At 47.8% G+C, this 18,507-nt stretch overlaps 1 protein-coding gene across 2 annotated transcripts in view; it reads left to right on the plus strand.

Moving 5' to 3' along the window:
- Positions 1–18,507, plus strand: part of TSPAN14 (tetraspanin 14) — a 55,636-nt gene that overhangs the window by 20,966 nt on the left and 16,163 nt on the right. For both annotated transcript variants that reach the window (XM_068547994.1, XM_068547995.1), the window contains exon 2: positions 5,813–5,910. In XM_068547994.1, the coding sequence (XP_068404095.1) occupies positions 5,830–5,910 (81 nt within the window). In that variant the 5' untranslated portion in view covers positions 5,813–5,829. The remainder of the gene's footprint in view (positions 1–5,812; positions 5,911–18,507) is intronic.

Genomic DNA, 18,507 nt, shown 5'->3' on the forward strand with positions numbered 1-18,507 from the left:
GAAGTCCTGTTTCACAAAACTCAGGGGTGCGTGTAAGTATGTGTGCCCTGGATTGATTGTTAAATGTGCTTCTTACTGTGGGCCATCGTAAAAAATTTGAAAGCCATTGTCAGTGGCTTCTCATTGCCAGTTCCCTTTGCGCACTTCTGAATTGTCCAAGTATTTTACAGTTGAGCATGTGCTACTTTTTAAACTAAATAAAGCGGTGGGAGGGAGAGGGAAGAGGAAGGAATCTTACAAGTTAATATTATCCCAAAGTAGATGAGCCCTGTTTACTTTGACTACAGAGGTCATCACACTCGGGGGGCCAGCATCCTCCACCAGCAGTGGCCTCCGTTTATTTTTTTTTAATTTTATTTATTTTATTTTTTATAAATTTATTTATTTATTTATTTTTGGCTCCGTTGGGTCTTCATTGCTGTGTGCGGGCTTTCTCTAGTTGCGGCGAGCGGGGGCTACTCTTTGTTGCGGTGCATGGGCTTCTCATTGCGGTGGCTTCTCTTGTTGCGGAGCACGGGCTCTAGGCACGTGGGCTTCAGTAGTTGTGGCACGCAGGCTCAGTAGTTGTGGCGCACGGGCTTAGTTGCTCCATGGCGTGTGGGATCTTCCCGGACCAGGGCTCGAACCCGTGTCCCCTGCATTGGCAGGTGGATTCTTAACCACTGCGCCACCAGGGAAGACCCTCAGTTTATATTTTTAATACAAAGGTGGTAATGGTAAGTGCGATGATGAAAACCTTTTTAGAAAATCACTTGTATGTCTACCAACCCATGAAACCATTTTCACGCTTTTAGTTTCCATTTTGACCTTTGACCACATGCTTACAAATTGTTTCATAATTGCAAACCAGGATGTTTAGATTTCATACTTAACTCATATTGTTTTTCTTCTTTTGGTTTCTTTCCTTGAGGCAAATTCTGAGTCATGAGTTTACTGGATTAAGGGTCTGGCTTTTTTTTTTTTTTTTTTTTTTTTTGGATTTGAATGTCTGTAACTGTATTGCTTACCAAAGGGTTAGTAACAGTTTACTCCCATGCCAGCAAGGTATGAATGCACCAGGCTCATCGTGGTTTGCCAGCAATAGTGGTGGTGATTTTGTTAAATTAAAAAGTGTAAAACACTATCTGCGGGTTGTCTTTAAGTTTCATTTCCAGTGACTATGAATATTTTTCCATTTATGAATTGTATTGTCCTTCCATTTCAGTATAATGCCCGTATCCTTTGTCTATTTGTCTAAAACTAGGATCTTTTGTTAAGTATGAACTTTTATATGTTGCAGATAGTATTTACCCTTTGTCATAATAGCTGCAGCTGCAGGTAGCTTATCATTTGTGTGTCCTTTTTAATTTTAATGTTCCTTTTAATTGTATGGGAATTTAAAAACTTACCTGTTTTATACTGATATTTTTGTACTTTGGATTGTTTTTTTCCTGTTGGCTCAAAAGTGAAGGAGATTGGCGTGTGTGTGTGTGTGTGTGTGTGTGTACATGTAACCTTTAATATTTAGATTGGTTTTAGCGTATTATTCAGTTCCTCTCTGATTGCAAACGAGCTATCTCAACACTTAAATAATTCTGACTTTCCCCCTTGTTTTAAGAAGTTGATGTTTTGACAAACACATGCCTCCTATTTGCCACATAAATGCTTTATTCTTTTTTGATAACTTTTGGAGTTGAGACAGTTTGAGGACTTGGAATTAAATTTTTCTGATAATTGTTTTCTATGCAAAAAACACAAAATAGCTTTTGGAGATTCTTCTCAATTGTGGTGGTAATTAGTATTTGTGAAAAGTTTATTCATCTTCTGTTAGAAGGCAAAGTTCTTAGTCTGTGTATGTATCTTAGGGTAAATGGTCTTGGTGTTAATTGGTTAGCTGGTAGAGCGCTGAGTTCTGCCTTCCTCTGACATGACTAGGGTTACCAAAGAAGGTGAGAAGTCAGGGACCACAGTCACTCTGGAGTCACTTTGGCTAACTTTTGGGTCAGATCTGGTTCTGGTTTCAGCGCCGCTGTCCTCATCGCCTTCTGTTCTTTGGTCCTTGGTAAATTTTGGGTAACACCTCAGGCTGGTGGCTGGGGAGCACTCAACAGTCTTTTCTCCTTCATTGAGGTTCTGAAGCTGCCAAGCCAGACCTCAGATGCTCATTGGCTTCATTCCCCTCCAAACCCAAGGCCCTGCGTTGGAGGATGTGGCTTAGGCTAGGGTCCAAACAGGTCTAACTGTTACCTCCTTCCATTTAAATTCTGGGGCTTGCCTATGTGGAGACCTGGATCTTCTGGCTGAAGTTCAGGACCTGCTTCTCCACCTCCTGGTCCCAGAACAGAGCGAGCAGGTCAGGAGTGAGAGGCAGGCTTTCCTCCCTGCTCCTTAGGTGAAGTGTGGGCTGGGGTCACTCTCCTCACCTCCTGGTCCATTGAGTGCCTTCTCTTCCTATGGGGAGGAGGAATAAACAAGTGGATGAAGAAAGACTGAACTAAATGGTTTCCCGTCAACAGTTTCCTCTTCTGTGGGTTGGAATAGGGAAATAAGTGTCATTGAGACACCCTGCCCCAAAACCTCTCGTAAGGTTATTTTGATCCAACACAAATGGCACAGTGCTCATGCGAGTGCTCTGGGGGCGGGGGCGGTGGCAGGCATGTAAGGGGACATATCTGAGTGTGACACATCATCTCATGGATGATTAGGATGTTTCTTTCTGATCATTCCCTGGCACAGACCTGGCTAGTATAGTTCCGAGTGTTTAAGTTACCAGGGAGTGAGGGCTTGGGGTTTACGTCATGGTTGTTGAGATTCTCCGGGTGTGGGCTCGGACCCTGACATCTGTGAAAGCAGAGTTATTTCCTGGTTGTGAGTCTTTGTGGGGTGAGACCCTGGGGGCTCCCCAGTGGAGGAGGGGGGAGCAGATGGTGAGAAAACCAGCCCCCTGCAGAGAATCCACATTCCAGAGCACAGGCTCCCTGCAGCCTGCGTGCCAAGGAGCTCCCTCTGGCCTTTCCATGTTCTCTCTGCTTACCTGGCTGGAGCTGAAGGAGACCAGGGATCTCCACATGGAGAGTCCCTGTGTCACCTCAGGGTCATCGTTTTTCAGAGGCCCTGGGCAAGCGGGCAGGGATGAGGTCTGCAGTGCTGTGGAAAGCATACAGGCCAGTGCTAATTAGCTGGCTTCTTTGTGGAGCCAAGACCAAGGAGAAAGAAGGGAAGCTGGCTTTGTTTACTGCTTCAGAGCTCTGGGGAGAGTTCTTTACTATGGTTAGGTTAAATGATGTCCAAGGAGCGCCCTCTTGGATTCCTGAACATTCGGGTGCCATGCCTGAGCAGCCCTCCCCAATCTCTGGGGCCCAGTTCCATGGAGGGCACGGCCATCCACTTTCTGGCTTCTTTAGGATGCACAGGTGGGGAGGTGCATTTGGCCTTCCAAGGAGCAGGATTGTCTTGTCCATAAAAAGAACAGGGTTTCCACCACTTAAACATTTTTCTGCCTCATAGGTCATTTCCAGCCAAGTTGGCTGTTCTCTGTCTTAAACTTACTTGAGTTTTAGATTAAAAAAATTTTTCCTGTGTGGATTAATTCACGCATCTGCAGCTAGGAAGACAAACCAGTGCTTTGGCGTTTTGTAATCTGCGAAACACAAGTGGGTGAATTTTGGTTACTTTTAGTTAATTGCTTACCAGGAGCCATCACTACTGCACTCCCAGTCTCTGTGCTGCAAATACAGCTGACAAGGTCCTTCCACCTTTGCAAGATCCCCAGAGGGACTACAGCCTTCCGTGTCCAAGCTGATACCTCGTCCATTAGGCATGGCAGGAATCACCTGGGGAATCTGTCAAAACTGGAGATTCTTGGCCCCAACCCAGACCTTCTTATCAGAATCTCCAGAAATCTGTGTTTAGAGTAAGTCATTTTGATGCTGCCGGCTGATCTCCTCTACACCAGTGACATTAGGAATCGGTCGTTAAGGCCCCATTTTAGCTGAGGATGCTGAGGCCCCGAGAGGCAGACGCTTGCCCAGGTCAGGTCATGTTGCTGAAGGAAGGAATCTCTGCCTGAGAGCTCCTTTTCCTCTCCCTGCAGCCACCCTGCGTGGCCCAGGCTGTGTTCAGGCCTCCTGTGTGTCCTTGTGTCCAGTATTGTCCCTCATTACCTGGGGTTGTGTTCACACGCATTCTTGGAGGGGAGTTTTGTAGAATTGCTGCTCTGCTGGTGGGATGGGGAAGTGGGCGTGGGGCTACTGGGTCACTGCCCCTCCCTGTCTGGGTTTGAGGCCAGGCAGGCTGGGCACTCCCAGCTGGGCCTTGACCACGCTCCCATCGCTCCTGGAGGGAGGGGAGCCAGCGGATGGTGGTGTCCAGGCTCTGCCTGTTGGTTCCGCTCTGTGGGAAGGATGGTGGAGCAGTCAGAGCACCCGTTTCCAGAAGGATGTGGTTTTCATGTCCCTGCTTGGCAACGCTCTCTCAGAACGCTACAGACCAGCGGCCAGGCCACCGAGGCCACCTTACAGGAAGGGATTTTGCCGTGGTTGCTCCACAGCGAGGCGCAGAAGCTGGTCTCTTGCTGGCAGTTGTGGGTGGTTTGTCTCCCCACTGTCAGAGTAGCCTTGTTTGTTTTTGCCTTAGGCCCTGGGTTACATCTTGTTCTTCTCCTCACCCTGGGGAGTGGGGCGAATAGGGGGTGGGGGGGAGCATTCCCCGTGAGCCTTAGATCCCACCCTGGGGGTCAGCTTGAGGCAGGCACCTGCCTCCTTGCCCACCATTCAGCCACTGTTTGACAGCAGGGGATAATGGAGGAGTTAAGGGTTCACCTAGGTTGCCACTGGGGTTCAAAAAGGAACATAGTAAAGGTGGGCCAGGCCCTCGGAATTCATTCCCCTTTGAGGGCACCCTCGTTTGTGCAGGCTTTGGCGGGTGGACACAGATAAAAAAGAGCGGCCCCTCCTTCACCCTGTGCCGTTCAGTGTTCTATAATCCAAGCTTTACTGCAGCCCCAGGAGGCCAAAAGAGTGGTCCTGGTAGGTGGGAGGTTAGGCAGAGGAAGGGGGAATGGGGTGAAGGCTGGCTGCTGTGGGCTCACAGGATCTCTCTGCCCGGGCCAGGGTGCTCTGCCTTCCTTACCTTTTGAGGGTGAGCTTGGGGGGTTGTCTTGGAAAATGTTAGATGAACAAATATGGCTCTTCCTGACTGGTCACTGTTAGGTCACGTCCAGACCTGCCCTTTCATCTCTTCTTCCCAAACGCGGCTCACAGTGGTCAAGCCCTCATTTCTTCCTTTGGTTCCCTGGACTCCTGGTTGCTCTGCCCCAGGTAGCCGTGGGTGGAAAGAATGTGGACTGTGGGGAACCCCCAACCCCCCCCCCCCCCCCCCCCCCCCCGCCTTGGTTTAGATCCTGGGCCCTGTTGTTTTTGTCTTGCTGTTGGGCAAGTCACATGACCTTCCTGAACTCCTATTTCCCCATCAGGAAGTGGGGAAATCAATACCCAATGGAGAGGTGATGAGATAATGTTTGGGAAGGTTCCCAGCAGAAGTCCTGGTATTTAGAACACACTTTTTAAAAATCACCACTCTCCATTCTTTCAAAAATTCTCCTCTTATTCTTTTGGCTGTTTATGGAAAGTTGACTTCACCTGATTTTTGTCTAACCTGTCGCTGCCATTGATAGTAAACCCACGTCTGGACCAGTAAAAGAGCACAGGGGACAATTTGGGGATTTCTGGAGCCTGAGTCTGTATCTTGCCTTTGCTCTTTCCTTGGGGAGCAGGTTTTGGGGAGATGTTTCGAAACTGAACCTGCTGTCTTATCACTCCTCCTCTCTCCACAGATCCTGCTTCTCAGAAGATGCACTATTATAGATACTCCAACGCCGAGGTCAGCTGCTGGTACAAGTACCTCCTTTTCAGCTACAACATCGTCTTCTGGGTGAGTGGATGAGAGCGGCCATGTTCCCTGGCGTAGTCCTTAATTAGTAAATCATGCTTCTTCATGTTCTTTTGATTTGCCAGACCCCCGTGAGGCTCTGGGTGAGGTGGCTGACGGTCAGGGTCCTGCCCTCATGAAACCAGTGACAAGTATTGGGTTGACCAAAAAGTTTGTTGAAAAAACTGGAAAATCCAGTTCCGTTCAAAACGGAAAAACCAGAACCAACTTTTTGGCCAACCCAATAAATTATAAAGTAGACTGTCAGGTGCTGTGATGGGGAAGGCCAAGGCGATTAAAGACCAGATTAAGGGGCCCTACCCCAGCCTTGAGGGTTCAGGAAGATGGGGCTCTGACCCAGATGCATGTCGGTTTCCCTCCACCCACACCCCAGGAATGCCCCAATGAGACATCAGCTGCCGGGTCCTTTGTGCACATTGGACTGTGGGCCAGGCCTTGTCCTGGTGGACAAGGGGAGTAAAACCCTGTCCTTGTGGCGCTGGTGTTCAATCAGAAGGGGTATTAGCCTACTGAGCCTCAGAGCAGGGCGGGTGAAGCCGCTTGGCCGGGTGGTTGGGAAGCACATTCTGAGGAGAGGTGGCTTGTAGGCTGAGACCTGAGTACTAGTGAAGACACAGCTATGTGGGGTCTTGGGAAGAAAGCTCCAGGTAGGGAGAGCAGCATGTGCAGAGGTCCTGAGGCAGGAATGAACTTGGCATGTGCAAGAAGCAAAAAGAAGGCCATGTGGCTGAAGCTGAGTGAGTACAGGGCACAGGGGACACAGCTGAGGACACGGGCATGAAGAAGCCAGGTCATGCAAGACTGTATGGTTCCCAGTAAGTAGCTGGAATTCTACTTCTTTCAGTAACTCTTGGTAGGTTATAAGTTGGATGGTGTCATCTGATTTTGGAGTGATTCTACAGAGTGAAGGCATGGATGGTGGTCCCATGTTCTGAGATGGGCATTTGGGGCAGAAGGGTTTGAATGGCCTCTTAGCCAGCCACATGGAGATGTCAGTGTCCCGTACCAGTGGCCGTCCTGGAGATGAAAGTCTTGGCCACCATCAGAGGAAGGGGTGACCAGATCATCGAAGGAGAGTGTATTGACTGAGGAGAGGAAGGGTCTGAATATTGAGGCGGGGATGCTAGATGTGGGGTTGAGGAGGAAAGTCCTCTCCAAAGTTGGCTGTGAGTGAGTGGCCTGAGATAAAAGGAAGACCGGGAGATTTTGTGTCGTGGAAGCCTTGAGAGGAAGCCCTTCATGTAGAGAGGAGTAGGATGAAGACAGAAAATTGACATTGGCTTTGACAAGGTGGAGGGTATGACCTTGACCAGAACTGCTGGGGATGGAAACCCACCTGGAGTTGGTCCAGGAGCCAGTGGGACATGAGGAAGTGGAGACCAGTGACTCATGATAGTTCTTTTAAGGACTCTTGCCTTAAAGAGGAGCAGAGAAATTGGGTACTGGCTGGAGATGGTCAAGGGTTTAAGGGAGATATCAGAGCATGTCAGTGGCATTGGTCCAGGGGGAGGCAGACATTGATTCTGTGCAGGAGAGCACGGTGACATGACCGTGCACAGAGGGTTTTAAAACCTCATTTAATCCAAGTGTCTGCAGCTAGTGTCTGGGTGGGGCCTGATGGAGAAGGAGGGACAGGATAAGTGGTCATGATGCCACATTCGCCTCTACTGAGGATTTTGGCATTTCCTATTTGGACTGGAGCCCTTGACATCGAGGCCGACTTACCAAGATCTCTCAGCCTTTCACCCTTGTTTTTCCAGCATCACCCCCTGATGATTTATCTCAAAGTTTGGGGGGTTTTCTGTCCTGGAGAAGTAGGGTGGGATTCAGTGGCTTGGCCATTCACCGCTGGACTTTTCTGGTGCCCAGACAACCTTTCACCAGCAGCCTCATTATTGCCCCTGAGGTAGGGCAGTGCTGGACATTTGAGGTGGTCCCTGTGGGCCCCTCCTAATGGGAGGACTGTGGTTGCCCTGCCCCTGAGATGTGTGGCTTCTCAGACCTGCATTGCTCCCTGTCTGGAGGAGAGCCTTCTGGCCTCACCTGGAATCCCCAGCCCCCAGCCAGGTGCACAGTTGAGGGCCACCTGGCTTAGGCAGGTGGTTTGACACTTTAGACACTTTGTCCACCCGGCTGTTTTACCCCTTGCCTGCTGGCCAGCCGTGCTTGCTTGGCCTTATATCCCGACCTCTGACCCTCATCCTGATTTTTGCATCTGGAGTGAAACTCTCCTGCTGCTGCTGTGGCCCAGGGCCCTGGTAATCTCTGTTTCTTCAGAGCCTCTTCAGGATAGATTCTTTGCTCTTGGGAAGCTTTACTAACTTGCCCAATATAATACATTGGCAGCACCAGATTCACATAGCGGAGTTCATGAATCCAGAATTGTAGCAAGTCTGCTTGGTGATTGAAGGGGGCTACAGCGTTATCGGAGTTTTGCAGAATTGGCAGTGTCTGTGGTCGAGAGTTAATCATTTTTCAGTTAGTGTGCACTGGGGCAGAACAGGACAGGACAAACAGGAACAGTCAGGAAAACGAGGCATGAGAGCTCTGTTGGGAAAATGAGAGGGGGAGGCTGCCCGGCCCCTCCCTGCTGGGTTCTAGGCGGAGATTTGCTGTCTTCATCTGCACAGGAGCTGGGAATGTGGAATGAGGCTTGAGAATTGGGGCGCAGAGCCCTTAGGGAAGTGCGTGGTGCAGCGGGGGTTCCTGGGTGCCAGTCTGGACTCTCACCTGAGCTGATTTCTTTGTGAAATACTGCTGTCACCTGCCTGCTGCCTGCCTCACAAGGTTGCTGAAAATGAATAAGATGATGTGCCAAGCCCTTACCTCCTCAGAGAACTTTTCTTTTTTAAATGGAGAAAATACAAAACTAGAGGAATATAATGAACCCCCCACTCCCCGCTGCCATGTTCCCATCAGCTAGCTTCAAAAGTTACCAACTCAGCCTATCATGTTTAATTTATATCTTCCCCCACCTTGGATTATTTTGAAGCAAAGCACAGATGGATCATTTTGCAGAGAGTTTTTGTTTGGTTTCGATGAATGAACAGTGAGCAAGTGGAGCGGAAGGATGACAGCCTTGATGGTGGACTTGGGCTCCGGAGGCAGGTCTGAATATGCAGAAGCAACCTGTTGATTCTTTGACCGATTCTAGGTGCTGGAACAAGCAGAGGTTTTATTTAACAGTTTGCCCCATCCAAAATTATTTTCACGGTAACGTTCTTTATAGCAAACACCTGTAGCACTCTAACCGTTTTTTGTTTTTTGTTTTTTAAGCTGTCTCCTTCCAACTTCAAGGCCGAGATTTTTCCAAGGGACCATTAATACTTGCTTGAGGCGAGAGATGTGGATGCCCGCAGTGTTTGTGTCTGTTCTGAACTGCATGTTTTACTGGGTGAACATGGAGCTGGGCTTCATGGGGATCTTATCACAGGGATGTCAGGAAAATGCTGCCACCACAGCATCTTGAGGACACTAGCACTTTTTACCCTTTCTTGGTTTTTAAAAATTATTATTATTATTATTATTTTAAAATTTATTTTATTTTTGGCTGTGTTGGGTCTTCGTTGCTGTGCGTGGGCTTTCTCTAGTTGGGGCGAGCGGGGGCTACTCTTCGTTGCGGTGTTCAGGCTTCTCATTGCGGTGGCTTCTCTCTTTTCTTTTTAAAAATTTATTTATTTGTTTATTTTTGGCTGCGTTGGGTCTTCATTGCTGCGCTGGACTTTCTCTACTTGCCACGAGCGGGGGCTACTCTTTGTTGTGGCACGCAGGCTTCTCATTGCAGTGGCTTCTCTTGTTGCGGAGCACGGGCTCTAGGTGTGCAGGCTTCAGTAGTTGTGGCACGCGGGCTTCAGTAGTTATGGCTCGCGGGCTCTTAGAGCGCAGGCTCAGTAGTTGTGGCACATGGGCTTTAGTTGCTCCGCGGCATGTGGGATCTTCCCGGACCAGGGCTTGAACCTGTGTCCCCTGCATTGGCAGGCGGATTCTTAACCACTGCGCCACCAGGGAAGCCCGGTTTTTAAAATTATAATCATTCCTTGGATGTGTTAGACCTGTTTCTAGGGCAAAATCTCGCTTTGACATAGGAAAATGCATATCAAAACCACAATGAGATATCACTCTCACCCATTAGAATGGGTATTATTAAAAACCAGAAAAATAACAAATGTTGGTGAGGATGTGGAGAAACTGGAATCCTTGTGCACTGTTGGTGAGAACGTATAATGGTGCAGCTGCTATGAAAAAAGTATGGTGGTTCCTCAAAAAGTAAAAAATAGAATTACCATATGATGCAGCAGTTCTCCTCTGGGCATATACCTAGAAGAATTGAAAGCAGGATCTTGAAGAGATATTTGCACACACTTGTTCATAGCAGCGTTATTCATAATGGCTGAGAGCTAGAAGCAACCCCCGTGTCTACCGAAGGATGAATGGATAAACAAAAAGTGGTCTATACTGGCCATGGAATATTATTCAGCCTTAAAAATGAAGGAAATTCCTACACATACTACAACATGGGTGAATCTTGAGGACATTATGCTGAGTGAAATAAACCAAACACAAAAGGACAAATACTCTATGATTCCACTTATATGAGGTACATAGAGTAGTCTGCTTCAGAGACACAAAATAGAATGGTGGGTACTAGGGACTGGGGGGAGGGGAAAATGGGAAGTTACTGTTTAATGGGGACAGAGCGTCAGTTCTGCAGGATGGAAAGAGTTCTGTGGACGGTGGTGATGGTTTCACAATACTGTGAATGTACTTAATGCCACTGAGCCGTACACTTAAAAATGGTTAAGATGGTAAGTTTTATATTATGTGTACTTTACTATGATTAAAATTCTTTTAAAAAATCTCACTTTGACTTGCAGAGGAAAGGAAGCTGGGAGGGGCTTACAGCCTTTCTCTTTGTTCATTCTCACCCCACCTGATTCCACAGAGAATTTGAGCTTCCCTGGTTTTGCTGAGTGAATCCTCTCGAGGGATGATTCCGATGATGCCTGCAACTCCCGCCACAGACACTGAGTTTAATCTGCAAAGATTCTGATAAAACCCTTGCCTGGATCTATTTCAGAGGTGGAATAAAAGTGAAAAACGGAGGCTGCTTGTAGGCACAGACGACAGAGAGCCCCCCCTGCTGTGGACCTTCTCAGTGACAAGGGCAGGTCTGAGCCACAGCTTCCCTGCTTGTAAAATGCGGGAATTCATTTCTGACCCTGATGTGCAGCCTGTTTCTGGGTGAGAAACATGGACATTTGTGCTCTGTGACCAACGTGGCTTGAGGCCCCTTCCTCCGAGGTAACAGATGCTCCCACGAGTAGGGTGAGCATGTAATTTGTGCTCCAAGTTGGGAAACTTTTAAGAATGAAAGAGAGGTTATTAAGAATTTTGCCGGAACAACAGATGTGCCCCAGGACTGCCCCAGGCAAACCAAGACAGTCCCTAACCCTAACCCTTCCCAAGAGAGGCAAAGCCAGTCCGATGCGGAAGGACCTAACGGCAGATCCCTGCCCTTGCTCCCGTTTGTGGCATTTTTGTGGGTGGATGGTCTTAACTCTCTTTGTCTGGCCCTACAATGGGCTGTTGACTCTGGATCATTCTAACCGTTAGAGAATTGCCCTTATTTGAGCTGAACTCTGTCCATGTGATATCAGACCCCAAGGCCTGATCCCTAGGTCTGAGTGCAGATGGTTTCTCTGCTTCCATTTCTTGGTAATTCAGTGCAGTCAGAAAGGGAAAGTCTAGTGTTTTAATAACATGTGTAGACTATTTCACTTTCACTGCTGAGAGGTGGTACCTTTTTTCCCTTCCAGTTTTATTTACTAAACTTTTGTAACTGCATGGAAATTCTAGAAGACTACACAAGGCATCCTAACTTGACTGTGTTCCCTCCTTCAGGCTCCATTTTCCTGTCTGCAGTCACACATAGTTTCACATCTTGGTGAGAGTATCCACGTGATCTTGAAGTCTGCGTTTTCGTATCAGCATCACCTAGTGTAGAACATTCCAGGTTGCCGCATAGTCTTCCTGATTGTATTTTTGGAAATTCCTATATTGGACATTTAGGTTGTTTCCCATTTTTCTACTATCCTAGATAAGGAGCAGTGATTAGCTTTTGTAACACAGATTCTTCCCTTTGGGGAAAGGGGAGAAATTATTTGCTGGGATAGATTCCCAGGAGTGAGAGTAAATGGGTCAGAAGGTGTGTCCATCGTTTTGACCGGCCTGACATTTATATAGTCATATTCTCCAGAAGGGCTGCCCCAATTCATAGGAAATAGACTGCCTTATCTTTTGGCTCATAGGGGTGTGTGTTTGTATATTTTTCCACATTTTGTCTTGCCAAGACAGAGGGCGAGGATTGCTTAATTAGAGACTCCGCCAGAACTAGGAGTTACTGATCCGTTTAGGGCCTCAGCTCCTGATCTCACTGGCTCAGGCGCATCTGTGGCTGGGACCACCAGGAGGGATGTGTGAGGCTGGGCAGTATGGTACACTGTGATTATTCCCCAGGACATATGATTATTACACACTCATAGGGTGGCGTCAGGTCTAAGTAACTGGTGGTGTGTATAACTCTGCTTCCTTGGCCAGTAAATAGTCAGTGTGGCGCAGTCTGCTGGGGTGATTTGTCATCTATGGGGGAGTACCCTACTCCCATCTTGTTTGTACCTTTTTTTTTTTTTTTTCCTAGAAATGCTTTTTAAAAAATCACTTCTAGGGCTTCCCTGGTGGCGCAGTGGTTGAGAGTCTGCCTGCCGGTGCAGGGAACACGGGTTCGAGCCCTGGTCTGGGAGGATCCCACATGCCGTGGAGCGGCTGGGCCCGTGAGCCACAACTACTGAGCCTGCGCGTCTGGAGCCTGTGCTCCGCGACGGGAGAGGCCGTGACGGTGAGAGGCCCGCGCACCGCGATGAAGAGTGGCCCCCGCTTGCCGCAGCTGGAGAAGGCCCTCGCACAGAAACGAAGACCCAACACAGCCAAAAATAAATAAATAATAAAAATAAGGAATTCCTTTAAAAAAAAAAAAATCACTTCTAGGGACTTTCCTGGTGGTCCAGTGGTTAAGAAGCCGCCTTCTGGTGCAGGGAACGTGGGTTCAATCCCTGGTCAGGGAACTAAGATCCCACATGCCGCAGGGCAACTAAGCCCACGCACTGCCACTACTGAGCCCGTGCGCTCTGGAGCTGGCACACCACAACTAGGGAGAAGCCCGCACGCTGCAACGAAAAGACCCCACATGACACAACTAAGACCCGACACAGCCAAATAAATTTTTAAAAAATCACTTCTATTGAAGTGTAGATTAAATAGAATAGGCCTCTCGCCTTCTGAGATGGCCCACACTCTGTCTGTGGAGTGTATTTCTCCCAAGGCCATTCTCACCTTTTGAGACGGACTGCATTCTGACTATGGAATGTGTATCTCTATAAATAAATCCACTTCTAATATACATATTGATACATACATACATAGAAGGAAGGAAGGGAGGGAGGGAGGGAGGGAGGAAGGAAGGAAGGAAGGGAGGGAGGGAGGGAGGGAGGGAGGAAGGAAGGAAGGAAGGAAGGAAGGGGGAAGGAAGGAAGGATGAACCTGTACCCATTTCAAGTGTTCAGTGCGCTGAGCTGGCAGCTGTATCCTCCCTCCCCTCTGATCATGATCGCCACAATGAAGATGTGAAACATTTCCATCCCTCTAGAAACTGTCCTTGCGCCCTTCTGTAGTCACTCCCTCCCCACCCTTCCTCTGGCAACCACTGATTTGCCTCCTGTCACTATAAATTAGATTTCACTCTCAGATCTGACTTCCTTTAGTTTAGGTGATGTTTCTCTGTTGTTTTTCTGCTTTTATTTTATTAATTTCTTTAGAAGTTTTTCAAAAATCATGTTTTTATATTTAAAAATTGTGGTAAAACATACATAACAAAACTTAGAATTATAACTATTTTTAAGTGCCCAGTTCAGTGGCATTAAGTGCATTCACACTGCTGTGCAACCATCACCACCATCCATCTCCAGTCTATTGCGCTGATTTCTGCTCTTTTTATTATTTTCTGTCTTCTACTTATTTTGGGATTATTTTGTTCTTTGTCTGGCTTCTTAAGGCAGAAGATTAGGTCATTGATTTTAGATCTTTCTTCCTTCCTATAGTATAAGTACAGGCATACCTCATTTTATTGTGCTTCCCAGACACTGCATTTTTAACAAATTGAAGGTTTGTGGCAACCCTGCGTTGAGCAAGTCTATTGACACCATTTTTCCAGCAGCATTGGCTGACTTTGTGTCTCTGTCACATTTTGGCTATCCTTAGACTGTTTGAAACTTTTTCATTATTATTGTGTTTGTTATGGGATCTGTGATTAGTGACCTTTGATGTTACTGTTGTAAAAAGATCTATGACTCATTGAAGGCTCAGATGATGGTTAGCGTTTTTTAGCAGTAAAGTATTTTTAAATTAAGGTATGTACATTGTTTTCTTAGACATAATGCTATTGCACACTTAATAGACTACAGTATAGTGTAAGCATAATCTTCCTATGCACTGGGAAACCAAACAATTAGTGTGACTTGCTTTATTGCGGTGGTCTGGAACCAAACCCAAGTACATCCAAGGTATGCCTATATTTGATGCTCTGCATTTTCTGCATGCTACACATTTTGATATGTTTTCATTTCATTTAGTTAAATGTCTTGTATATGCATACTGTTTATACAATGTGTCTTTTCTTTCCCTCTCTGGCTTACTTCAGGATTTTCTCTTTGTCACTGGATTTCAGCAATTTTATCATGATATGTGCTGGTGTGTTTTCTTTGTGTTCTGTTTGAAGTTCATTGCGTTTTTTGGATTTGTGGGTTTGTATTTTTCATCAAATATGTGATTACTCCCATCATTATTTCTTCAAACGTACACCCTCCCTCCCTTGGACTCCTTGTTGTCCCACAGGTCACTGAGGTGCTGCTCAGTTGTGGTTTTTTTTAACCCCCTTCTACCATTTAGTTTAGAAGGTTCCTATTGCTTTTTCTTTAAGTTCACTCATCTTCTATAGTGCCTAATTGGCGGTTAAACCCATTTAGTGATTCTTCATTTCTAATGTTGTATTTTCTATTTCTAATAGTTCTATTTGGATCTTTTTTATACTTTCTATTTGTCTCTTCATTATGTTTATTTTCCTTTAAATCTTTGAGCATATTTACAATATCTATTTTAAAGTCTTTGCTGATTCCACCTTCTCTCTCATTTCTGTGTCTTCTTCTAGCTACTGAATTTCTTTCCTTGTTATAGGTCATGTTTTTATTTTCCCTCTTGCCTATCTAGTAACTTTTGATTGGATGCTAGATCTAATTTTTTTGCCCGAGTATTCTTCCTATCTTGGTCAGCTTGGGCTGCCATAACAACATATCACAGGCTGTTTGGTTTAAACAAGAGAAATTTATTTTCTCTCATTTCTGGAGGCTGGAACTTTGAAATCAGTTTGCCAGTATGGTCAGGTTCTGGTGTGGGCTCTCTTCCTGGCCTGCACATGGCTGCCTTCCTGCTGTTTTCTCATGTGGCAGAGAGAGAGAACCCAAGCTCTGGTCTCTCTTCCTCTAATCATGGAGGCTCTACCCTCATGACCTCATGTAACCCTACATACCTCCCCGCCTCCAAGTACCATCACACTGGGGGTTAGGGCTTCAAGATATGAATTTTGGAGGGACATCTTTTGAGTCTGACATCTTTTGTTAAATCTTGTATGTGAGATTCATTCATGCTGTGGTACGTAATTGTAGATCGTTGATTCTCATTGTTGTGGGATATTCCATTGTGGGAATATATCATTTGGGTTATTTGCAGTTTTAGGCTATTAAGACCTGTTGAAGTAATATAAAAACCTACCAGGGTTGGAGACCCGAATTATAGGGATGTCCTGGGGCTCTTGTGGCGAGCTGAAGGAAATCCTGTCTAGGTCCAGATGGTTTCAGTGTGATAGTTTAGTGCAGGACTTGGCAGACTACGGCTCGCAGGCCAAACCTGGCTGTCTGCCTGTTTTTGCACGTACAACTTTACTGGAACACACTCCTGTCCGTTCGTTTATGTATTATCTGTGGCTGCTTTCCTGCTGTAACAGCAGAGTGGAGTAGTTGAAACAGAGACCTTCTGGCAGGCAAAGCTGAAAACACTATCTGGCTTACGGAACTGTCGACCCCTAGCTTAGTATCTTGTTCTCTACTCGCTGTTAATCACTGAACTGTGCCAGCGATGGCAGGGGCTGGGGTGGGGTGAGGCTGGGGCGGGGGTTCCTCCTCTCCATTGCCTGGGGCGCTGCCTGTAACCTCCCTTGGAGAACTCTGCCTCCCTGCCTTCCTTTCTTTCAAAGGCTGATACAGTCAGATTCCTGGGCAGGGTGTGGTGGGCGTGAGCTCCCTGTTATCAGGGAGCACAGAGATTCTGTGGAAGCTGCCCCAGAGCCCTGTGGGTAGTCCTCCCCACCTCCGAGTCAGGCCCCTCGCAGGAGTTCACTGGCTCTGCGGGAAGGGCACATGTGCTTCTGGTTTTCAGAACCACCCTTCCGGCAGGAGGAAAAGCTGGTGTGTGATAGCTGTGTGACCCTGAGCAAGGCACCGTCCTGCCCTGGGCCCATTTCCCTCCGGGATAAGAAGCTGGGCTTTAGCGTCCCTTCCAGCTCCCAGAACTTCCAAACTCCCACAAAGAACTGGCTTGGTTTAAGCTTTTTTTTAATGTGGGCCTGTTTAGAAAGAGGCATTCCTTTTATGCTCTGTTTAGGGTCCAGAGTGATCGCAATCTGGAGGGGCAAGCCCTCCTGATCCCGACAGATGTCCTGGGACTCCCCCCTCAGTGCACTGGCTCTCAGGGCCAAGTTGGGTCTAGGGTCTGTGCCCTCTGGTGTCCTTTCAAGTGACCACAAGCATCTCTGGTGTTCCCTGGACTCCCCAGGCCTGGACTCCGGATTTCCAGTTCTGGAGAGTGAGTGCCAGGACTGTTGGGTTTCCACCTGGCATGATTTACGGTGGCAGAGCTTAGGCAGTGGGAGGTGCAGAGGCCCTTGGAGATCACTGGTCTCCACCTATTCAGTTTTGCAGGTTGGCAAACTGAAGTCCAAGAGAGGGATGGCTTGCTCAAAGCCACAGGGTGAGTTGGGAACAGAGCTGAGACAGTTCTATCTTCTTCCACTCCCTGCCCTGTTTTCTTTCCATCGTCCTTTCCCCACCTCACTTGAAAAACCTCCAGAAGGCATCTGTTTCCTTAAACTCTGCTTTACTCTTGTCTCCAGAAGCCCAATAAAACAGATGCCTCTGGAAAGGAGGACCTTGTCTCAGGACAGAGCTGCGAGTCGTTGGGGGATGGTGAACAGAGTGCTTTCAATCCAGCAAATGCTGATGGCGTCTTGAGGGTCCCCCGGCCTCTGTTCTGCCTCCATGTCAGGGCGGGGCTCGCTCAGTGCTCCAGGGTAAGCACATCACTCGAGAGATACTTCTTTGAATTCCTACAACCCTCCTATGACCCAGGAAGGGTCATCCCCATTTTGCAAAGATAAACAGGCTCAGAGAAATTTCTGGACTCGCACAAGTCCTGTCACTTGTTGCAGGGTGGAGCCGGAACCAGGACCGGCTGACCCATGCTATTTTTTCAGTGCTGCCCTGGACTCCCTCGGGTTTCGGTGCTTACTCTTGGGTTTCCTTCTTGTTTTTTTCCTGAGGCTCCCTCTGGTGGCCCAGGGGCAGGGGCTTTGTGCATGTCACCCTTCCTCAGATAGGGGAGTCTGCAAGAATCAGGGGCCGGCAGGGCATGGCCTGAAAGCGTTTCGTGGCTGCTGGTGATTTGTCTTGAGCTTGTGGAGGAAAGTCCTCTGGAGCCTGCAAGAATTGCCTGAGTGCTTTCACATGCACTGAACTGAAATCTTACAGGAGACCAAGCCCACTAAATTGTGGGTGATGAGGGGCTGCTTTTGACCTGCTTGGTGCTGAAATCTTCCTCCAGTCCAGCAGGGCCTGGCTAGATGTCTACACTTCCGTTGTGTCTGGAACCTGCTGGGTAAAGGCTTGCCCACTTGGTGAGTGGACCCTGTAGGGCTTCCAGAACAAGGCAGGGCTGGACCAGCCCGGAATGCCCCCCAGGAGACCTCTCACCTTCTTTCACAGGGGCCTTTGCCTAAGGTGGAGAGGTCACTACTGAATCTTCACAGTGACCCCCAAAGAGGGCCTGACTGGACACAGAGTGATCCTCCCCACCTGATGATGTGGGACGTTGGCTTTAGGGTTGCACAGCTTAGAAGCCCCTTCTGCGGACTCCCACGCCGCCGGGCGCTGTGACTGCCCCTTGCGGTGGAGGGCACAGGCTGGTGCCCGCTCTTCCTGCCTTGGGTGGCTGCCCTGTGGGCAATGAGATAACATGATGTCAGGACAGAGACATGCAGGTTTGTTTCTTGACTTCGCCACCAGCTAGCTGTGTGACTTTGGGCAAATAACCAAATCGTTTTACGTCGGAACTTTCCCATTTGAAAAATGGGGGTAATAGTACCAGTGTTATGGGGTGTGGAGGGCCTCTTTAGGTGTATTGTGTTTAATGCAGCACCTG

The sequence above is a fragment of the Eschrichtius robustus genome, chromosome 7 (genome assembly GCF_028021215.1).
Source record: "Eschrichtius robustus isolate mEscRob2 chromosome 7, mEscRob2.pri, whole genome shotgun sequence".
NCBI lineage: Eukaryota > Metazoa > Chordata > Mammalia > Artiodactyla > Eschrichtiidae > Eschrichtius > Eschrichtius robustus.